Here is a 22696-nt window from a genome sequence, read left to right as displayed (position 1 = left end):
CCCAGATCCCTCTGCATCTCCGAGCTCTGCGATCTCTCACCATTTAGACAATATGTTTCTTTTTTATTTTCCCTGCCAAAATGGACAATTTCACCTTTTCCCGCGTTGTACTCCATTTGCCAGGCCTCTGCCCATTCACGTAGCCTAATATATATCTCTCTGCAGCCTCCTTGGGTCCCCTTCACGTCGTACTACCTCTCTTCCCAGTCCTCATGGCACCCTGCACTGTGGGGCTTCGCTCATTACTTCAGGCCCTCAGTAATAACAATAAATCTAAGCCGTAGAGAGTGGGGAGAATGAAAAGAAGATTCTTACCACAGTTCTGCGATTGACTGAAGCTGGTATCAGATATGCAGCTACTCGTCCTCAGCCTAATTTTGCAACTTCCCTACAATTACAAACAGATGGCAATAATTAGAACAGATAACTGGCATTGCTAATATTAACTAGTGATATTATTACTAGAATCACTGTTAGTTCTAGCGCTATAACCAATAGCATGTTGCCAAAGTTTCCCATCTTACACTTAATCAGGACAAATGCAAGAATGCCAAATTTCAAACCGTCATGACTATTTATATCACAGGAGAAAAGGGGTTCCGATAAATAACATTTATAATTGCTCCTATGAGCTAGCAAAAATACTGCAAGCTGCTTCACCAAGGCACAGGGGGAAAGAAATTGGATCCAAAGTGGGAGCAATCAGGAGTTTGGTCAGCAATCAGGAGTTCGTGAGAAGAGTCATAAAGGAGTGATTGGGAGATGGAGAGGTTTAAGGAAGGGAATCCCAGAGTTTGGGGCCTAGGAATGGCCTGCGATGGCGAGGCCAAACGTGGGAGGGATGCGCAAGGTACTGGAGTCAGGGGAGGGCTGAGTTTGTGGAACAGGGTAGATTTATAGAGTTAGGGAGCGACAAGGACAATGGGTGGAATGGGATTAAATGCAAGGAAAAGAGTTTTAAATTTGTTATGTCCATTGAACAGGCACCAGTGTCTGAAAAGGAAATAATTCAACACAACCCCTATGGTTTTCAGGTACAGAATGCAGATCATCAATTCACGCACGGTCCCCTGGTCAGGCCAGACAGACAGTTTTTGTGTAATGAGAGTAACGGGCAGCAGAGGGAGCTGCTGAGTCACTGCACTGCTGAAGAAAGGGGACAAACTGGCCTTGCAGATTAGCCTCTTGTCAAAGAGACGGACCAATTCTCACTCCGCTATTATTCTAGGGCATCAAGCTTCCTCTATTCAGTCACAGGGCATGATGGGACTCGCAGGGAAGGCCAGCATTTATCGTCCGTCCATATACAACCGAGCGGCTTGCTTGGCCAGTTCAGAGGGCAGAGGGCAGTGCTGTGGGTGGGGAGTCACATGTAGGCCCAGACCGGGTAAGGGCGGCAGATTTCCTTCCCTAAAGGGCATTAGGTGAACCAGGCGGGTTTTTACAACAACAGCCCAATCGTTAAAAGGTCACCATTACTTGCAGATTTATTTCACATCCACACACACCCCTTCGGGGAAGCATTGGAAAGGGTTCGCAGGCTAATTATGGACCACATTACAAACTCTCCTCCTGCGACCAGCGGGTCCTAGAGTGGGACTTGAACCCAAATCCCCTAGCATCAGAGGCAGAGCGCACCCACCTAGAAGGTCTATAACACCGTCGCGTGGACAGACGATGGGAGATGTATCCAGGCCCACATACCTCATCTTCCTTCGACATCAGCACAAGCTGGCCGTTGACTAGGGTACAGTTATTGACGTCCCAGACCGGCACTCCCACGCTGGGCACCAGTGGAACAGGAGGGCTCGGAGCGGTAGGTGTCGCTGCTGCATCAACATCATCTGCAGGGAGGAAATAAACCATCACATCTATCAGAAACTTCAAAAGACCGGCGGCGTGCAGTTACCTGTATATAAATTTCCCGGGAGCACAGGCAGGAAAATCCGGCCCCTCCTCTCGGATACTCACGTTGCCCGTGCACATCGACGCACGGTCAAGGAATAAAGGTTTGCATTCTTGTAGCACCACTCTCGACATCAGGGCCCGGCGACCAAAGTGCCGAGGCAGCGACAGGCACAAGGGCCGATGGAGGAGCCTCGGACAAAGGGGGGATGGATGCGTGAAAGACCTGAATGAAATGAGCACCGATATCTCGAGGCGTTGTGGGGCTGGAGGAGGGTTGTGCAGGGAGCGAGGGGGAAGTTTATGGGGGGGATTTGAAAACAAGGCTGAGGATTTTCAAGCTGGTGCCTTGCCAGGCCAGGAGCCAACGCAGGTCAGTGAGGAATCCTGCTCCCCTCGACCTCGTCTCAGAAGGTGGCCACTTCTCACCCCCTCCCCTTCCCCAGGGCCTCCCTTGCCCACTCCTCACCCCGCGCTCCCCTAAACACTCAGACTGACCCTTGCTGCCGCCAATCACGCTCTGATCTGAGTGCAGTTTCAAGGCCTCGGTGACCAGGATATGTCACTTCAGGGAACGCCTGATTGGATAAACCACCCGCCCATGGTGGAGCGATCGGAGACCCCGGGGCTTATTCTCCTGGGAGGCTGAGGGCCCATCACTCAGGCTGGGAGGGTCCAATGAAGCTGTTGAGTGAAGAGCTGGACAATACTGTGACCGACCTTGGGGTGACCAACCCCTCCAGGGTTACCCTGGGGTCTCCAGGGATTGAAGATTAATCTCCCAGTCATTGCTGTGAGCAACGGCCAGGAGCACGAAAAGCAATAAGATCACTAATTGTTGGACCAGGTGGGGCAGCTGTAAGCAGTGGGGAGGGGGTTAGTTGTAGGCGGTGGGGGGGTGAGAGGCAGTTGTAGGCGGTGGGGGGGAGGGGCAGTTGTTGGCGGTGGGGGGGAGGGGCAGTTGTTGGCGGTGGGGGGAGGGGCAGTTGTTGGCGGTGGGGGGAGGGGCAGTTGTAGGCAGTGGGGGGGCAGTTGTAGGCGGTGGGGGGAGGGGCAGTTGTTGGCGGTGGGGGGAGGGGCAGTTGTAGGAGGTGGGGGGGCAGTTGTAGGCGGTGGGGGGGCAGTTGTAGGCAGTGGGGTGGAGGGTCAGTTGTAGGAGGTGGGGGGGCAGTTGTAGGCGGTGGGGGGGCAGTTGTAGGCAGTGGGGGGGCAGTTGTAGGCAGTGGAGGGGCAGTTGTAGGTGGTGGGGGGGCAGTTGTAGGCAGTAGGGGGTCAGTTGTAGGCGGTGGGGGGGAGGGGCAGTTGTAGGCAGTGGGGGGGAGGGGCAGTTGTAGGCAGTGGGGGGGAGGGGCAGTTGTAGGCAGTGGGGGGGAGGGGCAGTTGTAGGCAGTGGGGGGGAGGGGCAGTTGTAGGCAGTGGGGGGGAGGGGCAGTTGTAGGCAGTGGGGGGGAGGGGCAGTTGTAGGCAGTGGGGGGAGGGGCAGTTGTAGGCAGTGTGGGGGAGGGGCAGTTGTAGGCAGTGGGGGGGAGGGGCAGTTGTAGGCAGTGGGGGGGCAGTTGTAGGCAGTGGGGGGAGGGGTCACCTGAAGAAATCAGTCCGAACAGGGTTGCCAACTGGACACCAGGCACTGGGCATCTCTGGTGAAGAGAGGGGGGTATGATTCTGGGCAGTGAGGAAGATGGGAACCGAGGAAGGTTCGAGTAGAGGGTCAGCAGTGACATCGAACCACAAGGGGCTGCCGCATGTCCTAACCAACATTTATCTCTTGACCAAAGCCACTTAAGAACAGAATCCTATTGCGGGATTTGTGGGATCTTGCTGTGCGTACGTGAAGTGTCATGTTTGCCTCAGTGATAACAGAGGCTCTAATTTGAATTCTATGGGCGTGAGTAGGTGAACTGAGTTGGAGGTTTCTCACATGTCAATCCTGCTGGCTGATACCTGGCTCAGGTAAGGAAGCTGGGGCGGTTTTAGGCGGTTGGGTGGGTCGGGTTAAACTCGCCCCAGTGACTAACCTTCAAAAGTAGCTCATTGGATGTGAAGCGCTTTATGAACATAACGAATCTATGAGCAGGAGAAGACCAGCGGCTCAGTCAAAACTCTGCCACCCAGTAGGACAAGGGCAGCAGACACATGGGGAACACCACCACCTGGAGGTTCCCCTCCAGGTCACTCACCATCCTGACTTGGAAATATATCGGCCGTTCCTTCACTGTCGCTGGGTCAAAATCCTGGAACTCCCTCCCTAACAGCACTCTGGGTGTACCTACACCACATGGACTGCAGCGGTTCAAGAAGGCAGCTCACCCACCACCTTCTCAAGGGCAACTAGGGATGGGCAATAAATGCTGGGCCCAGCCAGCGACACCCACATCCCATGAATGAATTTTTAAAAAAGCTTCCCTAGATGGCTAGACTATCAAAACTGGAGGTTTCCTTTAACACTTCTCCAACAAATAGATTAAAAACAATTTTCACGTCCTCCATTACAAATGATTATGTGATTTACTAAATTTCCAATTCTCTGCACATTAATCATACAGAATATTGTCAGAATTGTGTTTTAAATCTTGTTCCTGGGTTGAGCTAGGCCCCAGCCATGATGCCGCGTCCAGTGTGGTCACTGACAGGGTAATCGCACAGCGCAGTGGGCACTGGGCACCCAGCCCATGTTTGGGCAGCTGTCACACCTTCTAGCCTCGTCTGCCAGGGTGCGGTGCACACAGGAAGGGGTTCAAAGGTGTGCTGCGTGCAAGTCATTTCCTGTCCCATGCTAGCAACGTCTGCATGTGTCTCACTAACCTCAACGCCGATCCTGAGAAGCTCTCGAGTGCTGTGAAAGACTGGCCTGTGACGAGAGGGCGGTACAATGGGTTGGCATGGCAGCCCTGGTAGAGCAGCAAGCTCTCCTGCTTCTGAGTCTGAAGGTTGGGAGTTTGCATCCACTTCTGCAGCCTGAGCATGTCATCTCCCAGGGCAGTACAGAGGGAGTGCGACACTGTCAGAGGGTCAGTACTGAGAGAGCGTTGCGCTGTCGGAGAGTAGGTACTGAGGGAGTGCCGCACTGTCAGAGCGTCAGTACTGAGGGAGTGCCGCACTGTCGGAGAGTCAGTACTGAGGGAGTGCGGCACTGTCGGAGAGTCAGTACTGAGGGAGTGCGGCACTGTCGGAGAGTCAGTACTGAGGGAGTGCTGCACTGTCGGAGAGTCAGTACTGAGGGAGTGCTGCACTGTCGGAGGGTCAGTACTGAGGGAGTGTGGCACTGTCGGAGAGGCAGTACAGAGGGAGTGCTGCACTGTCGGAGAGTCAGTATTGAGGGAGTGCTGCACTGTCGGAGGGTCAGTACTGAGGGAGTGCGGCACTGTCGGAGAGTCAGTACTGAGGGAGTGCTGCACTGTCGGAGAGTCAGTACTGAGGGAGTGCTGCACTGTCGGAGGGTCAGTACTGAGGGAGTGCTGCACTGTCGGAGGGCCAGTACTGAGGGAGTGCTGCACTGTCGGAGAGTCAGTACTGAGGGAGTGCTGCACTGTCGGAGAGTCAGTACTGAGGGAGTTCCGCACTGTCAGAGCGTCAGTACTGAGGGAGTGCGGCACTGTCGGAGAGTCAGTACTGAGGGAGTGCGGCACTGTCAGAGGGTCAGTACTGAGGGAGTGCTGCACTGTCAGAGGGTCAGTACTGAGGGAGTGCTGCACTGTCAGAGGGTCAGTACTGAGGGAGTGCCGCACTGTCAGAGGGTCGGTACTGAGGGAGCGCTGCACTGTCAGAGGGTCGGTACTGAGGGAGTGCTGCACTGTTGGAGGTTCAGTACTGAGGGAGTGCTGCACTGTCAGAGGGTCAGTACTGAGGGAGTGCTGCACTGTCAGAGGGTCAGTACTGAGGGAGTGCTGCACTGTCAGAGTCAGTACTGATGGAGTGCTGCACTGTTAGAGGGTCAGTACTGAGGGAGTGCTGCACTGTCAGAGGGTCAGTACTGAGGGAGTGCTGCACTGTTGGAGGTTCAGAACTGATGGAGTGCTACACTGTCAGAGGGTCAGTGCTGAGGGAGAACTGCGCTGTCAGAGAGACCCTCCGGCAGTGCAGAACTCCCTCAGTACTGGTCTCCTGAAAGTACAGCGCTCCCACAGTACTGAACCTCAGACAGATTAACATTCCCTCAGTGCTGACCGTCTGACAGTGCATCAATCTCTCATTACTGACCCTCTGACAGTGCGGCACTCCCTCAGTACTGACCCTCTGACAGTGCAGCGCTCCCTCAGTACTGACCCTCTGACAGTGCAGCACTCCCTCAGTACTGACCCTCTGACAGAGCAGCACTCCATCAGTACTGACCCTCTAACTGTGCAGCACTCCCTCAGTACTGACCCTCTGACAGTGCAGCACTCTCTCAGTACTGAGGGGGTGCTGCACTGTCAGAGGGTTAGTACTCAGGAGGTGATGCACTGTCAGAGGATCATTACTGAGGGAGCACTACACTGTCAGAGGGTCAGTACTGAGGGAGTGCTGCACTGTCAGAGGATCATTACTGAGGGAGCACTGCACTGTCAGAGGGTCAGTACTGAGGGAGTGCTGCACTGTTAGAGGGTCAGTACTGAGGGAGTGCTGCACTGTCAGAGGGTCAGTACTGAAGGAGTGCTGCACTGTCAGAGGGTCAGTACTGAAGGAGTGCTGCACTGTCAGAGGGTCAGTACTGAAGGAGTGCTGCACTGTCAGAGGGTTAGTACTGGCGAGTGCTGCACTGTCAGAGGGTCAGTACTGAGGGGGCGCTGCACTGTCAGAGGGTCAGTACTCAGGGGGTGATGCACTGCTGGAGGTCCCATCTTTGTTTCAGGTGAGGCATTAAACCAAAGCCCCATCTGCCCTCTTAGCTGGTAGTGGAGGACTCCAGAGCACGATTATATAGAAGAGCATGTGAGTTCTCGCCAATAACCTGGCCAAGTTCCAACCTTCGACCAACATCACTAAAACAGATGATCTGGCCATTATCACACTGCTGCTGATGGAATCTCCTGTACATCTACTGACCGCTGCATTTCCTACATTACCCAGTGATCACACTTCAAAAATATCTCATCGTCCGTAAAGCATTTGCCGCGTCCTGAGGTTGTGAAAGGCACAAGTTCTTTCTTTACTGTCTGTACCAGACCCCATGTGACCCCTGTGCGATGAGTTTATTTTTAAGCCACTTTCAACAACTTTGGGCCAGAAGATGCTGAAAACACATGTATTGGGTGAGCAGAGGTAAATCAGAGTGAGCCGATTGGGCTGTAAAACCTTCAACATCAATAGATTGCAATCTGTTCACTTCTGACGTTAGGAACAGAGGAACAGTAGGGGGCCATTCAGTCCCTCAAACCTATCCTACCATCCAGTTAGGCCATGGTTGATCTGTACCTCAACTCCATCTAACCCCAATTCAGGAGTTGTTCCAAGTTAATGCACCATGGATGTTACCGCACTAGGAATCCAGCAGAATAAAAATCACGCCTGAAAAGGTCACATTGACCCGCCGGCTGACCGAAATGGAGAAGGCTCATTCAGGAAGGCACCAAACAATTCCAACGTTAATTAGTGCAGAAGTGAAGCTGAGGCATCAGAGGAAGTGCACAACCTCCAAACTACCCACTTACCCCACCCTTCAAGGACCCCCTGCCCCGCATGTGGCAGGGTCTACAGATTGTGCATTGGACTTAGCAGACATCTCAGAACCCATCGACCCAGAGTGGAAGCAAAGAGGGACTGCCTTTATTCTACATGGGATGTGGCCATTGCTGGCCAGGCCCAGCATTTATTGCCCATTCCTAATTGCCCCTTGAGAAGGTGGTGGTGAGCTGCCTTCTTGAACCGCTGCAGTCCATGTGGTGTGGGTACACCCACAGTGCTGTTAGGGAGGGAGTTCCAGGATTTTGACCCAGCGACAGTGAAGGGACAGCCGATATATTTCCAAGGCAGGATGGTGAGTGGCTTGGAGGGGAACTTCCAGGTGGTGGTGTTCCCATGTATCTGATACCCTTGACCTTCTAGATGTTAGCGGTCGTGGGTTTGGAAGGTGCTGTCCAAGGAGCCTTGGTGAGTTGGCACTGTGCATCTTGTAGATGGTACACACTGCTGCCACTGTGTGGTAGTGGTGGAGGGAGTGAATGTTTGTGGATGTGGTGCCAATCAAGCGGGCTGCTTTGACCTGGATGGTGTTAAGCTTCTTGAGTGTTGTTGGAGCTGCACTCACCCAGGCAAGTGGGGAGTATTCCATCACACTCCTGTGGAGAATCCAGCAACTTGTTGGTCTCACCATGGCAGCTTGAGAGTTTGAATTCAATTCATTGGAAATAAAAAGCTGGAATCAGTAAAAGTCACCATTAAACTGTTGGATTGTCATTAAAACCCAACTTGTTCAGTAATGGCTTTGAGCAAAAGAAATTTGCTGACCTTACCCGGTCTGGTTTATATGTGTCTCTAGTCCCACACCAGTGGTTGACTGTTAACTGAGCCCCTGACTGAGTAGTTATATAAAACCATTCATTCAGACAGTTAGGGTTGGGTGATAAGTTTCAGATTGCCAGTGATGCCAATGTCCTTAGAATCAATTAAACAGAAAAATATCCACAGTACTCAGTGCCTCCACAGTGCTGAGCTAAAAATGATTCCTACCCACAAGTTTTCTTATTAAGACGACCTCACCCTTTGCTATTATGTTGACTCAGTTGGGTCAGTTTGGGTTATAGACATCAATTATACAGAATTTACAGGCCATTCAGCCCAACTGGTGCATGCTAGTGTTGGCACTTCTTATGACCCTCCTCCCACCCCGTCTCACCATATCAACATAACCTTTTTCCCCTCCGTTCACCTAACTTCCCCACAAATGCATCTCCGTCATTCACCTCCACCACTCCCTGTGATGTTGAGTTCCACATTCTCACCACCCATTGGGGTAAGAATTGGTTTCACTCTCTCTGGGAGGGACAAAAGTCAGGCAAGATGTCCACCCCAGGTGAGCCAATAACACCCTGGCTTCATCCTTCCGCACATCTGTAACCTCCTCCAGCCTAACTGCCCTCTGAAAGCAAGAAAGCGCTGGAAATACTCCACAGGCCCTGGCAGCATCTGCGGAGAGAGAAACAAGAGTTAATGTTTTGAGCCCAATATGACTCTTAAAGGTCGTACTGGACTCAAAATGTTAACTCTGTTTCTCTCTCCACAGATGCTGCCAGACCTGCTGAGTTTTCCCAGCACTTTCTGTGTTTATTTCATATTTCTGTGTCTTTTTATTCATTCGTGAGATGTGGGGGTCACTGGCTGGGTCAGCATTTATTGCCCATCCCTAATTGCCCTTGAGAAGGTGGTGGTGAGCTGCCTTCTTGAACCGCTGCAGTCCATGTGGTGTAGGTACACCCACAGTGCTGTTAGGGAGGGAGCTCCAGGATTTTGACCTAGCGACAGTGAAGGAACGGCCGATATATTTCCAAGTCAGGATGGTGAGTGGCCTGGAGGGGAACTTCCAGGTGGTGGTGTTCCCATGTGTCTGCTGCCCTTGTCCTTCTGGATGGTAGTGGTCGTGGGTTTGCAAGGTGCTGTCTAGGGAGGCTGGGTGAGTTCCTGCAATGCACCTTGTAGATGGTACACATATCTTCAATATTTGGATTTTACCCTCTGTAGTAATAGTAAGTTAAGCCATTTCTCACTGTTATGGGGATCATGTGACTGTATAGACCAATCAGCCCTTGGGATGGGAATCTTAGGGGCGGAGCTTCCTAGCCTTGGTCTTGGAACAAGCATGTAGCCTCATCCTGGAGTCTGTAAATGAAGTTCACTGTTTCTTACAAGAAACTCATCCGGCACTCCCAAGTTTATTACAACTGGCGACGGGGATAAATAGCGCCGACCTCCACCTCGCGGCTGTGGGTGTTCCGATATTTTGAGGGAAGAAAGAAAAGAAGTTAACTCACCAGCAATGCCTCTCTTTGGCAGAATTGACCGATATGACTCATCCTTTAAGGACTGGGGTCAATACATTGAGCGTTTAGGTTTCTACTTTGTAGCTAATGAAATAACGGCAGAGGAGAAACAGAGGGACAGAGGGCGATTCTGCCAAGTGTCTGAGGGAGCAAAACCTCTAATCTAATCCGTAGCCTGACAGCTCCGAACGTGTCAAATTCCAGATCCTTCACCAAGCTAGTCGACCTCGTGAAAGGGCATTTTCAGCCTGAACCATCGATGATCATGCAAAGATTCAAGTTTAACTCTCGAGTGAGGGCCCCCGGTGAGTCGATTGTAATGTACATCGCAAAGTTAAAACAGTTAACGGAACACTGTGACTTCGGTGATACTTTAAACGACAGGTTCCAGATTGTTTGGTTTGCGGTATAAATGATGACGCCATTCAGCGCCGCTTGATTACAGAAGTTGCGATAGGCCTGAACCGCGCCCTGGAGATAGCGCTAGCGGTGGAGAGCGCCGAGAGGGACTCGCAGGCTCTGCAGAGTGTGCAACATGGAGTCACTCTGCAGTTACGGTGGGAACCTGCTACTGGGCATGGCACGAAGATCAGGGAGGCTACCGCAAAGCGGGACACGCTCCCTAGCACTAGAAAAATAAAAATAAATACTGGAAACAGCTCACCAGTAACCCAGAAGTTAAAGTGTTACCAATGTGGGGGAAATCATGCACCCGAAGCCTGTAGATTTAAAGAGGCAGAAAGCCAGTACTGCCACATAAAAGAGCAGGTTATTAAACAGTGCAGGACTAGATCAAGACAGCCATTCAGACAGTGAGTCAAGTTAAGTGAAGTGCACAATACAGATGAGTCAGGAGTTGCTGAGGCTGATGTTTATTCCCTACACAATCTGAAGGCCAGGAAAACTGAACCAATCACTGTTACACTTCAAGTAAATGGGAAGCCTCTGCTCATGGAGGCAGACACAGGAGCATTGGCCACAGTGGTGGGAGAACGCATCTACAAACACCACAGAGAAGGTACCCAGCCATTGAGTTTGGAGAAAACCTCTGCTCAGTTAAAAACCTGTCCAGGAGAAGCCATACAGGTGAAAGGCATCACCTCTGTACCTGTATCATACAGACAAACAGACAGCTCAGCTGCCAGTAATTGTTGTAACTGGAAGAGGACCTAACCTCCTGGGCCGCGATCGGTTGAAAGAAATAAAACTAAACTGGTCAGAATTTTTTCAGGTCAGGACAGGATTCCAGAGTTGCTGAAAAAGTATGGCAGAGTATTTCGAGTTGAGTTGGGGGAAAATCAAAGGTCTACAAGCTAAAATATACATGGACCCTGAAGCAACACCCCAATTTTTTAAGACAAGGCCTGTGCCTTACGATTTAAAGGAAAAGATAGATGCGGAATTATGTCATTTGGAGAGCTCCCTGGCTGGCAAAGGAGATAGAAATTAAGTTAAAGAGGAAAAAGTGTGCTTACGACAGGTGTCAGGTAGCAAATACAATTGAGAACCGAGCTGAATACAGAAGGTTCAGAAGGGATGTGAAAAAGCAAATACAAGAAGCAAAGAGGGACTATGAGAAAAGACTGGCAGCTAATATAAAAGAAAATCCCAAAGTATTCTATAAGCACATCAATAGTAAAATGGTGGTAAAAGGAGGAGCAGGGCCGATTAGGGAGCAAAAAGGGGATTTACACACAGAGGCAAGAGGCATGTCTGAGAAGCTAAATGAATACTTTGCATCTGTCTTTACCTACGAGGTACAAACTGCCCAGAGCATGGTGACAGAGGAGAAAACTCAGTCACTAGAAGGTTTTAAAATTAATGAGGAGGAGGTATTGGATAAGCTTAAAGTTGATAACGCACCGGGACCGGATGAGATGTAGCCAAGAATATTGAAGGAAGAGAGAGTGGAAATTGCAGAGGCACTGGCAATAATCTTTCAATGTTTCCTCTATTCGGGGGAGGTGTCGGAGGACTGGAGAATTGCAAACATTACGCCCTTGTTCAAAAAAGGTGGTAAAGATCTGCCCTGCAATTACAGACCAGTCAGTTTAACTTCGGTGGTGGGGAAACTTCTCGAAACAATTACTTGGGATAGAATTAATAGTCACATGGAAAAACGTGGATTGATTTGGAAGAGTCAGCATGGATTTGTTAAAGGAAAATCATGTCTAACTAACTTGCTGGAGTTTTTTGAAGAAGTAGCAGAGGTGGTTGATTAGGGCAAGGCCATTGATGTGGTGTATAAAGACTTCAAAAGGGCACTCAATACAGTGCCACATGACAGACTTTGAGGAAGGTTATAGGTCATGGAATAAAAGGGGCAGTAGCAATGTGGATACAAAATTGGCTGAGGGATAGGAAACAGAGAAATGGTTAATGTGTATTTTTCAGGCTGGAAGAAGGTTTATAGTGGAATTCCCCAGGGATCGGTATTGGGACCCTTGCTTTTCCTGATATATATAAATGATTTAGATCTTGGTGTGCAGGGGACAATTTCAAAGTTTGTGGACGGCACAAAACTTGGGAGAATTGTAAACTGTGAGGAGGACAATGTAGAACTTCAAAAGGACATTGACACATTGGTGGAGTGGGCAGATAGGTGGCAGATGAAGCTCGATGCAGAGAAGTGTGAGGTGATGCACTTTGGCACAAAGAACATGGAGAGACAGTATAAAGTAAAGGATACTATTCTGAAGGGTGTGCAGGAGCAGAGAGACCTGGGTGCATATGTATATATGTCACTAAAGGTGGCAGGACAGGTAGAGAGAGCTGTTTCTAAAGCATACAGTATTCTATGCTTCATTAATAGAGGCATAGAATACAAGAGCAGGGAGGTTATGATGAACTTATATAAGACACTGGTTAGACCTCAGCTGGAGTATTGTGTACAGTTCTGGGTGCTAAACTATAGGAAGGATGTGAACGCATTAGAGAGAGTGCAGAAGTGGTTTACGAGAATGGTTCCAGGGATGAGATACTTCAGTAATGAGGAGAGATTGGAGAAGTTGGGGCTGTTTTCCTTGGAGAGGAGAAAGCTAAGAGGAGACTTGATAGAAGTTTTCAAAATAATGAGGGGCCTGAACAGGGTAGATAGGGAGAAACTGTTCCCGCTCGTAAACAGATCGAGAACCAGAGGGCACAGTTTTAAAGTGTTTTGCAAAAGAAGCAAATGCGAGGTGAGAAAAAACTTTTTCACACAGCGAGGAGTTAGGGTTGCCTTAAGTTATTGTGTCAGAGACTGGTACTGATTTCACCAGCACTGAATTCCAAAGGTTTGTGAGCCTAAATGGGAGTAAACACATCAGAACAGCAGCGTGACATCCCTCATCCAATGAGTTAGCAGAAAGAGCAGTACAAACCTTTAAAAACGGCATGAAGAAACTAACAGAGGGAACATTAGAAACACAAATTCCAAGATTCCTGTTCAGCTATCGCACAACTCCACTGGTTTAACACCTTCAGAACTGTTAATGAAGTGCTGACTTCATACAAGATTGAGCCTAGTATCACCTAATTTATAGGGGAAGGTGGAGAGAAACCAGGGTAGTCAAAAAGTGAATCATCACATTCACAGTAAAGGTCGAGAGTTTACTGTGGGAGAGACAGTTTTGGTTTGAAATTTTGCAACTGGGCCAAGATGGGTCCCTGGTACAATTGTCTCTGAAACAGGACTTTTATCTTATCAGGTAGAAGCGGAAAACAGGATTGTTAGGAAACACGTGGATCATCTCAGGAGTCAAGAAACGCTCCAACAAGCAGTTAATCCACCTGAAATCAAAGTCGAAACTTCGACCCATGAGCTGCCAGATCGACAGAGAATAGACATACCAGATGTCTCTGTCGAAGTAAATAGTTCTGAACTGCCATTGTCTAAGGATTGTCCCCGATGCTGCAGTTCCTGTGCAAGTCGATCCAATGGAAGAACCTCCAGTTGTGGAGTTGCGCTGCTGTACCCCAATCCGAAAACCTCCTCAAAGATTAAATTTATAATGGCATGAAATGTGTATAATATGGGTTAAGACGTTTTTTGTAAATAGGAGCGTAAAACAAAATTAAATGGGGAGGAATGTAGTGATTGTAAGTTAAGCCATTTCTTACTGTTATGGGGATCACGTGACTGTATAGACCAATCAGCCCTAAGCGCGGGGAATCTTAGGGGCGGAGCTTCCTAGCCTTGGTCTGGGAACAAGCATGTAGCCTCCTCTGGAGTCTGTAAATGAAGTTCACTGTTTCTTACAAGAAACTCATCCAGCACTCCAAAGTGTATTACACACTCTGAATGCTCTTCATTCCTTCAATCCTGGCCTTAAGGGCATCCTATATTTTAAATGCTCCACCATTGGTGGACTTGGCTTTAGCTAGCTAGACCCTGCAAGTTCTGGATTTGCCTGCTTAAACTTTTTTTTGCCTCTTTGGCTCTCTCCCCACCCCCACCACCAACCTTAAAGATGCTCCTTAAAACTTTCTTTGACCAGTCCTAATATCTGTTGATACAGTTCAGCACATCTGACCATGCTGCTGTGAAGCGCCTTGGGATGATTTGCCACAGTAAAGGCGCTATATAAATGTAAATTGTTGGAAAGTCAGATACCTGGTTATATCTCCTATTGAGAGTCAACATCACGCTTTGATCAAACGGTCACAGGCTAGGCTCACACAGGAAGTGCGACCATCTGACAGGGCGGGGGGAGTAACAGTTTACTCTTAACCCCAGCTCCCTGATCATTGTTCTGTATCTCGGCCACGCGCAGCTACAGGGTGAAAAAAAAAAACCTGGCTTTAATTCAAAATCAGGGTTGAATTTTCCTGTAATTCAAACATGAACAGCGTGACAAAGTGGGCACTTAAAAGTACAGAAAGACTCAAAAAAAAGGAACACCAGCTAACTCAATTTTAACAAGTCGACTTCATTTCATTTTTGTAACCACATAAATGTGGTGGTTTCGTGTCACTGGAACCTTCGCTGGTTGTGTTAAATAATCTTCATGTAACTCAAGCTGCTGCGCCCTAATAAAGCGCAAATATTTGTATTTTTATTCGCCAAATGTCAGCATAGACAAGCAGTGTGTTCGGCCTAGCTTTGTGGCTAAGTGTTGACAGTTGGTGTCATATGTACAGTGAAACCAGACAGCTCTTGTCTCATGTCGTAGGCCCAGATGTTGTGTTAAAAATATATTTAGAAGCCAATTATCATGATGAAACAACCAAAGTTCTCAGAGGGTTTGACAGGGTAGATGCCGAGAGAGGCTGTTTTCCCCTGGCTGCAGGGTCTAGAACGAGGGCACCACAGTCTCAGGATAAGAGGTCGGCCATTTAGAACTGAGGTGAGGAGGAATTTCTTCACTCAGGGGGTAGCGAACCTCTGTAATTCTCTAACCCAGGGAGCTGTGGACATTCAGCCATTGGGTATATTCAAAAGTGAGATAGATAGATTTTTTTGGACAGTAAGGCAAATCAAGGAATATGGCAATTGGGCAGGAACTGAGGTAGAAGATTGGCCATGACCTTACTGAAGGGTGGAGCAGGCTCAATGGGCTGTGTGTCCTACTCCTGCTCCTACTCCCTATGTTCCTGATGTAATTGAGAAGGATCCTTGATTTGTTTTCTTAAAGAATCCCTCAACATTAGCATTAGATGTTACTCATGGTGATGGATCGTAATAATACACAGGAACAGGAGGAGGCCATTCAACCCCTCAAGTCTGTTCTGCCATTCAATGAAATCATTACTGGCCTGTATCTTAAACTCCATCTGCTGACCTTGGCTCAGTAACATTCATGCCCAAGAAAACATCTTCCTCTGCGAGCTCATATATATCTCTCTCTCTCAACCAGGCCTGGGAACGAGTTGAGTGTGATTAAAACAAAAACAAAAACAGCTGGAAAAACTCAGCAGGTCTGACAGCATCTGCGGAGAGGGACACAGTTAACGTTTCAAGTCTGCATGACTCTTCAACAGAACTAAAGAAAAATAGAAAAGAGGTGAAATATAAGCTGGTTTGAGGGGGGGTGGGACAGGTAGAGCTGGATAGAGGGCCAGTGATAGGTGGAGGCAAAGAAGAGATTGCCAAAGATGTCATAGACAAAAGGACAAAGGGGTGTTGACGGTGGTGATATTAGCTAAGGAATGTGCCATTGGTGACATTAAGGGTAGAAAGCAGGACGAGCAAGGTACAGATAGCCCTAGTGGGGGTGGGGTAGGGGGAAGGGATCGAAATAGGCTAAAAGGTGGAGACAAAACAATGGATGGAAATACATTTAAAAATATTAGAAATAGGTGGGAAAAGAAAAATATATTTTTTTTAAATTATCAAGAGTGTGATTAAAAACTAGTTTCATTCATCATTCATTTCATTGGCTTAGCCATAATTACAGAGAGGAACGGAAACTACTTTTATCTGCAATGAAATATTAATAGCTTCTCAGAATTCAATTCAGAGACCAACATCTTTTCATTTAACTCTAAACATAGGCTTAATGTCTGTTGGCTTTGTAGGTAATAAACCATTTGACAAGCAAGCTGATGTATGTTGTACTGATTTTAAGTGAGTGTTGCCTTCTGTGAAATGGCAGTGGGTTCCAGATCACTCAAGGAGTCCAAGTTTGCTGTGGCCACATACACTTTTACCTGCATGTTGTAGTCTGGAGCTATGGATAATGATGGGAGAGGCTTCAACTTTTTTTCTATCACATGGCTGACCAGGAATCCCTCCCACTTTTACCATCTTAACATGTGTTGGAAGGGTTTAGCAAGTTTATGCTCAACCTGTTTAGCTATGTTTTGAACATGTCTTTCTTGGCCATCAAGTCCTGGGGTGGGACTTGAACCCAGGGCTTCTAGCTCAGTGGTCAGGGACGCTACCCACTGCACCACAAAGGCCCCCCAGCCTTCTGTAAAATACCTGCTTTTAATGACATTATGCTGAGGGTGAGTTTCTGCTCTAAGAAACACCTCAAATAGAAATAAATACAGCCCAGGAAATCCCTGGGATTGGGAAGGATGCAAGTGAACTTTCTGGGGAATATCTGGAATTTAAGCCTGACCCCAGCTCTGCCCTTTTTGGACCAGCCTTGGGATGTACAACTTGTGTTGTGGGCAGATGTATCACTTGACCTCACTCTGGTTAAGCCAATGTCCCTTAATGCCCCACAACAAAAAAATCCATCTCAGCTTTGAGATTTTCAATTGTTCCCTTTCCCCATCGTTTTTTTGGGAGAGGGAGTTCTAGATTTGGAACCATGCAGAAGGAGGGCACTGGGCACAGTGACGGACAGCTGGGGCTTGTATGTGGCCGTACCAACACCTGGCAATTCACCCTCCCTTCGAATGGCAGTGCCTTTCACAGAACAGAGGGATCATAGAAGGATTTGAGAAAGATTGGCAAGGGACCGAGGTTCATTGTGTGGAGAGTGCCAAGGTTGAAAACAGCAGGAGACAGGATCAAACAAATCAAGAAGTAATATTTTAAGAGCAGGTTTCACAAAGAATTAGCTTGTGGCTAAAGAGGGATTAGAAAAGTGAGTTGTTCCCCAGTATTGAGATTCTTGGAAAGAATAGGGGCAATTTTGACTTTGGGCTGCAGGTCATAGTGACCAATATCAAATCTTCTGAGCATCTCCCTGATTTTTGCTGCAATTAAAGTCATCAGGAGTCTAATCCAATATGCTACCACCCAAAAGTCAAAATTAGCCTCAATGGAGCTCATTGATGATGTAATGAGCCTGATATTCAGCACATCAAGGAAGGGCGATGAGGAAGAGTGTGTGGAATAAAACGTAGTAAAGGAAAGTTGTTGATGACAGTGGTGGTACTGAAAGAGAAGGATAGTAATAGTTGTGATGGAGAGAGGGGGGTAGTGGTTGGAGGTGAGAGCAGGACCATCCATCAGCTTTCTCATATAAGCTGCCTGGGAGCTTGGGAAAGCATTTGGGTTGAATGAAATAGTTTGGCATCATAGGGTCAATGAGTTTGTCACTCTGGAGGAAGGAATAATGAAATTTACTACTTGTGGTGCCTCAATCAGTGTCCACTGCACTTGACTCAAAATACATGGGTGCCTGTTGCCTTAGCCACTCTGGAGCTGCCTCAACAAAGGACAGAGTTATGAGTTCAAGTCCCACTTCAGAGACTCAAGCACATAATTCACACTGACACTCCCAGAGGGAGTGCTGCACTGTCAGAGGCTCCACCTTTCAGATGAGACATTAAACTGAGACCTGATCGTAAGTGAATGCAAAAGCACCCATTGCACTATTCAAAGAAAAGCAGGAGAGATATCTCCAGTGTCCTGGCCAACAGTCATCCCTCAATCACAAAAACACATTATTTGGTCACTATTACATGGCTGTTTGTGGGAACTTGCCATGTGCAAATTGACATGCATTTCTTACAACAGTGATTATACTTCAAAAGTGCTTCATTGGCAGTAAGCGCTTTGGGATATCCTGAGGCCATGAAAGGTGCTATATAAATGCAAATCTTTCTTTTTTATTAGGACAGACCTGACAAAGCACTGGGAGGTGTCATGACACAGTGAGTGGAAAGGGTATCAAATGAAACCTAGTGCAGGGATTATATGGGAAGAACTGTTAGAAGTGGATATTGCACAGTTCTTGACACAGCACAGCAGACAGTGAGTCCAACAAGGCAGTGGGTGGTGGAGAGTAACTGATACTCTCCTGTACAGAAGATGTTATGAGATGTCACGTGCAGAATGCAGGCAGATAAATCACCGGCTGTCCCATCACATTTCAGACCAGTTAAGTTTAATTGAACTTATCCATCTGTTATTCGCACAACACAGACTGAGTGGAGGCAAGAGATCCAATTTTTAAAGACAGTAAGGTGCCTTCAAGAGGAGATTTCTGGAGAAATGTTTCATTTACAGAGCAGAACATTACTTCTCCCCAGAAGTAATTGAGCAACCCCGAGCTTTGTCTCATTTTCAGATTATTTTCCATTCTCATTCTCACCCCCTTTCCCTGCTAACCACCAACTCCTTCTGGTTAGTTTGACCTGCTGCAAAGCTGAACCTGACTCTCCTTCACAGTACGTGAACCTTATTGGCTATGTCTCTTTTCTTAATCCAACTCATTGCTAAATGAGTAGATTCTAAAGGTCAATGATAATAGATGAAAACATCAGCACCTTCTGCCTGGCACTGAAACATGTTCCATTACAACCCCCAAGTTTGTGCTGAATTAGCTGATTTCTCATGGTGTGACAGTTGAGGTATAACAATTAATCTCAATTTTTCACCACCTAGGAAGATCTTGGTTGTTCCTTTAAAGGCATTGAGGACATGACGAGGCCATTCAGCTCCTCGAGTTTGCTCCACCATTCAATTAGAACAGGCTGATTTTTTCTTAACTCCATTGTCACGCTTTTCATCCTTATCTCTTGATCACCAAAACCAAACTCTACTGATATTAGTCTTGAATGCTTCAATTGTCCCCTGAGCACTAACAGTGTCTCAGGTGAAGGGACCAAAGTTCAGGAACTTCAGCTTTGGTATGAAAATCCAAGGGTGGCTCACTCTCACCTCACCCCTCTAGCCTCACAGCTCCATATCCCTCTCTGTTGCAATCTTTCTTGCCTCCATATTTTACTCCTTCTTTACAAGAGCCATTGCTTTTCTCAATGTGTATCTCTTACTAGGCTCCAAATGTGCTGTCTTCCACACACCTCCATCTTATATTTTATTTACTTGTTCACGGGATGTGGGTGTCGCTGGCTAGGCCAGCATTTATTGCCCACCCCTAATTGCCCTTGAGAAGGTGGTGGGTGAGCTGCCTTCTTGAACCGCTGCATTCCATGTGGTGTAGGTACACCAACAGTGCTGTTGGGGAGGGAGTTCAAGGGTTTTGACCCAGCAACAGTGAAGGAACGGCGATATATTTCCAAGTCAGGATGGTGAGTGGCTTAGAGGGGACTCCCAGGTGGTGGTGTTCCCATGTGTCTGTTGCCCTTGTCAATCTAATTGATAGAGGTCGTGGGTTTGGAAGGTGCTGTTCAAGGAGCCTTGGTGAGTTGCTGCAGTGCATCTTGTAGATGGTACACACTGCTGCTACTGTGCATCGGTGGTGGAGGGAGTGAATGTTTAGGATGGTGGATGGAGTGGCTGCTTTGTCCTGGATGCTGTCGAGCTTCTTGAGTGTTATTGGAGCTGTCAAATAGACAGTATTCCATCGCATTCCTGACTTGTACCTGGTAGATGGTGCACAGGCTTTGGGCAGTCAGGAGGTGAGTTACTCACCGCAGAGTTCCTACTGAACTTCCCGGTTGTCTACAGTCTCACAGAGAAAAAAACAAGACTTGTTGCATTTTCACCCTAACCAATTCTTTCCCATACCTTCAAACTGGGGAACTCTTCACCTCCTCTGGTTTTCCCTCCTTCTAAAACTAAGCTGGGTGCCAGCTAACCACCAGCCCTCAATTTACCTCGTCTGCCCTCCTGTTTTATTCAACCTTATTGGTGCCCTGAGTACTGAGAGAGTGCTGCTCTGTCTGAGGCACTGTCTTTCCGATGAGACTTTAAACTGGTGGAAGTGAAAGATGCCATGGCATTACTTTGAAGAAAAGCAGTGGGGGTTATTCCCAGTGTTATGACCAAAGTTCATGCTTCAACCAATACCCACAAAAAAAGCAGATTATCTGGCCATTACCTCATTGCTGTTTGTAGGAGCTTGCTGTGTGCAAATTGGTTGAAGTGTTTCCCACAAGACAACAGTGACTATACTTCAAAAGCGGCTGTAAAGCACTTTAGAACAGTGCTTTACACTATTGTGTAAACAGTGTACACAGTCTGACAATCCTAAATCAGTTTTCAGAGTAATTCTTAGCACAATCAGGATTGTTCAGCAGGTGTTGTCCAAATGCGGAGTGACAACTAATGTAGACCCTTTACAAAAGCGCTATAGAAATGAAAGTTATTCCTTAGACTTCCAAGGGAAGTGATGCTTCCCCTGATAACCCTTAGCAATTTTAGGCCTCCAAGTACAAAAGCAAAATACCGAGGATGCTAAGAATCTGAAATAAGAACAAAAAATGTTGGGAAAACTTCAGCGGGTCAGGCAACATCTGTGGAGAGAAAGACAGAGTTAAGGTTTCCAGTCCGCACGACTCTTCTTCAGAGCTCTGAAAAAGAGTCACACGGACTCAAAACGTTAACTCTGTTTCTCTCTCCGCACAGGCTGCCAGACCCTGCTGAGTTTTCCCAGCATCTTCTGTTTTCATTTCAGATTTCCAGCACCCGCAGTGTTTTGCTTTTATAGCACTTTAGGTGGATGACTTTTCCATCGGAACTCCGACGAAAGGTCATCGGCCTGAAACATTAACTCTGTTTCCCTCCTCCACAGATGCGGCCTGACCTGCTGAGCGTCTCCAGCATCCTTGGTTCTGATTCCACCTCCTGGTGGCGCGTTCAAAAATGCAGTTGTGGGCGGGGAATGAATTTTTAAAATCCAGACGCCAATTTTTACTGTAAAAATGCAACACTGTCTGTGTTGTGTAAAAAGATGGGGTACGTTAACTGGGGGAGTTTCCTCAGCTATCCTCCGGATTGCCTTACGCCAACCTTCCTCCGAAAATACGCCAATGGGTTGGGAGAAAGCACCCCCCACTCCCTCACCAAGGAAATTCACCCCCATGATGTCAACATGCAGCACCCTGAATGCGTCAGCATTGAGCAGAAATTCCCAAAACAAAGCAAAAGACTCAGCACCGACATAAGACAGTCCACATGTATGACATAGAGGTGTACCTTGCTGGGAATGGTCCAATGCTGGCTCCTGGAAAGAACGTTTTCCGGACAGTCGATTAGAAAATGTAGTCAGTAATCTCCGGATCCTCTCAGCTGAGTCTGACTTCACCTTTCTCAGAGTTCCAGGGACCCTTGTGGATTGGGTTGACTCAGAATGAGTGCGCTGGGAGCTCGATTTCTTGGACAGATTGTCCCTCTTGCTCCGCACAGCTTGACCGTCACCATGGGTTGGACGACTCTGGTTGGCACTCTCCCTGTCGGCTGTGATCTTGTTCCCCTTGAGCTCTGGGGAACCTTCCCCTTGAGTGCCCTGCCGAGCAGCCTCAGCGCCTCCAGCAGCCTCCTTCAAGTCCCCTTCCTCTGGGGCCTCCCTCTCTGAAGCTGCCTGCTCCTCTTCTTCTTCACCCTTCCTAGCATTCAACTTGGACCCTGTGAACCACTTGTAAGCCTTCAACGGGTTGTCCCCCGCCTGTTGCTCGAGAGGATTTGCCGCGGCAGAGGCTGAATTCTCCTCCACATTCATCGCTAAGCGACTGGTCGAAGAAAGCCAACTCCGTTGATCGTATCTGGTGATCCTCTGGCTGAAAGAAACCTGTCACGTGTCGTTCAGCCCCCGCTGAACTCAACTCAGCAATACGTGCTCGTCTCTCTTTTGTGTGTGAGTGTTTTTTTTCAAAGGTGACGTTATAGTATGCCTGTAGAAAAGGAAGTAGAGGAGGGCACTACGGCAGGAAGATTGCCGAGCGCACTCAGCTACACCAAAGGAGACTGCAAACCACAAGGTCAGATGGAAGGAGATAAAGAGGATTGTTTTCTTTCAGTAAAAGCTCAACATCTGCCAAAAGGGGACAGAGCAGTATCCCTCGTGAAACTCCTCAAACAAGAGGAATGATTTGATGACATTAGTAAAACTTTTCTAGTTGTACCACACTTCAGCAGAAGTGGCCTCTTTCATTCAATTGGACCTTAAGGGAGAGGTTGTGTTTTTTGCCTCAGGGGCTTTGAGGGACCCCCTTAGCTCCATAGATTCCTTCAACTGTAGGTTTGTTCCCCATCTGGGAATGGGACTGTACGG

General features: G+C 48.0%; 1 protein-coding gene across 1 annotated transcript in view; it reads right to left on the bottom strand.

The window, feature by feature from the left end:
* The window catches only part of LOC144668906 (ras/Rap GTPase-activating protein SynGAP-like), an 86842-nt gene extending 64561 nt beyond the window's left edge, over positions 1-22281 (bottom strand). Inside the window, exons 1-3 of the mRNA XM_078531376.1 lie at positions 21622-22281; positions 1705-1844; positions 316-388 (exon numbers count right to left, since the gene is read on the bottom strand). Of these exons, the coding sequence (XP_078387502.1) occupies positions 316-388; positions 1705-1844; positions 21622-22144 (736 nt within the window). The 5' untranslated portion in view covers positions 22145-22281. The remainder of the gene's footprint in view (positions 1-315; positions 389-1704; positions 1845-21621) is intronic.
* Between the last annotated feature and the right edge of the window lie 415 nt (positions 22282-22696).

Source organism: Cetorhinus maximus, chromosome 28, assembly GCF_964194155.1.
Source record: "Cetorhinus maximus chromosome 28, sCetMax3.hap1.1, whole genome shotgun sequence".
NCBI classification, from domain to species: Eukaryota; Metazoa; Chordata; class Chondrichthyes; order Lamniformes; family Cetorhinidae; genus Cetorhinus; species Cetorhinus maximus.
The sequence above is the reverse complement of the archived record's forward strand: the minus strand, read 5'-3'. Positions and strand labels throughout refer to the sequence as shown.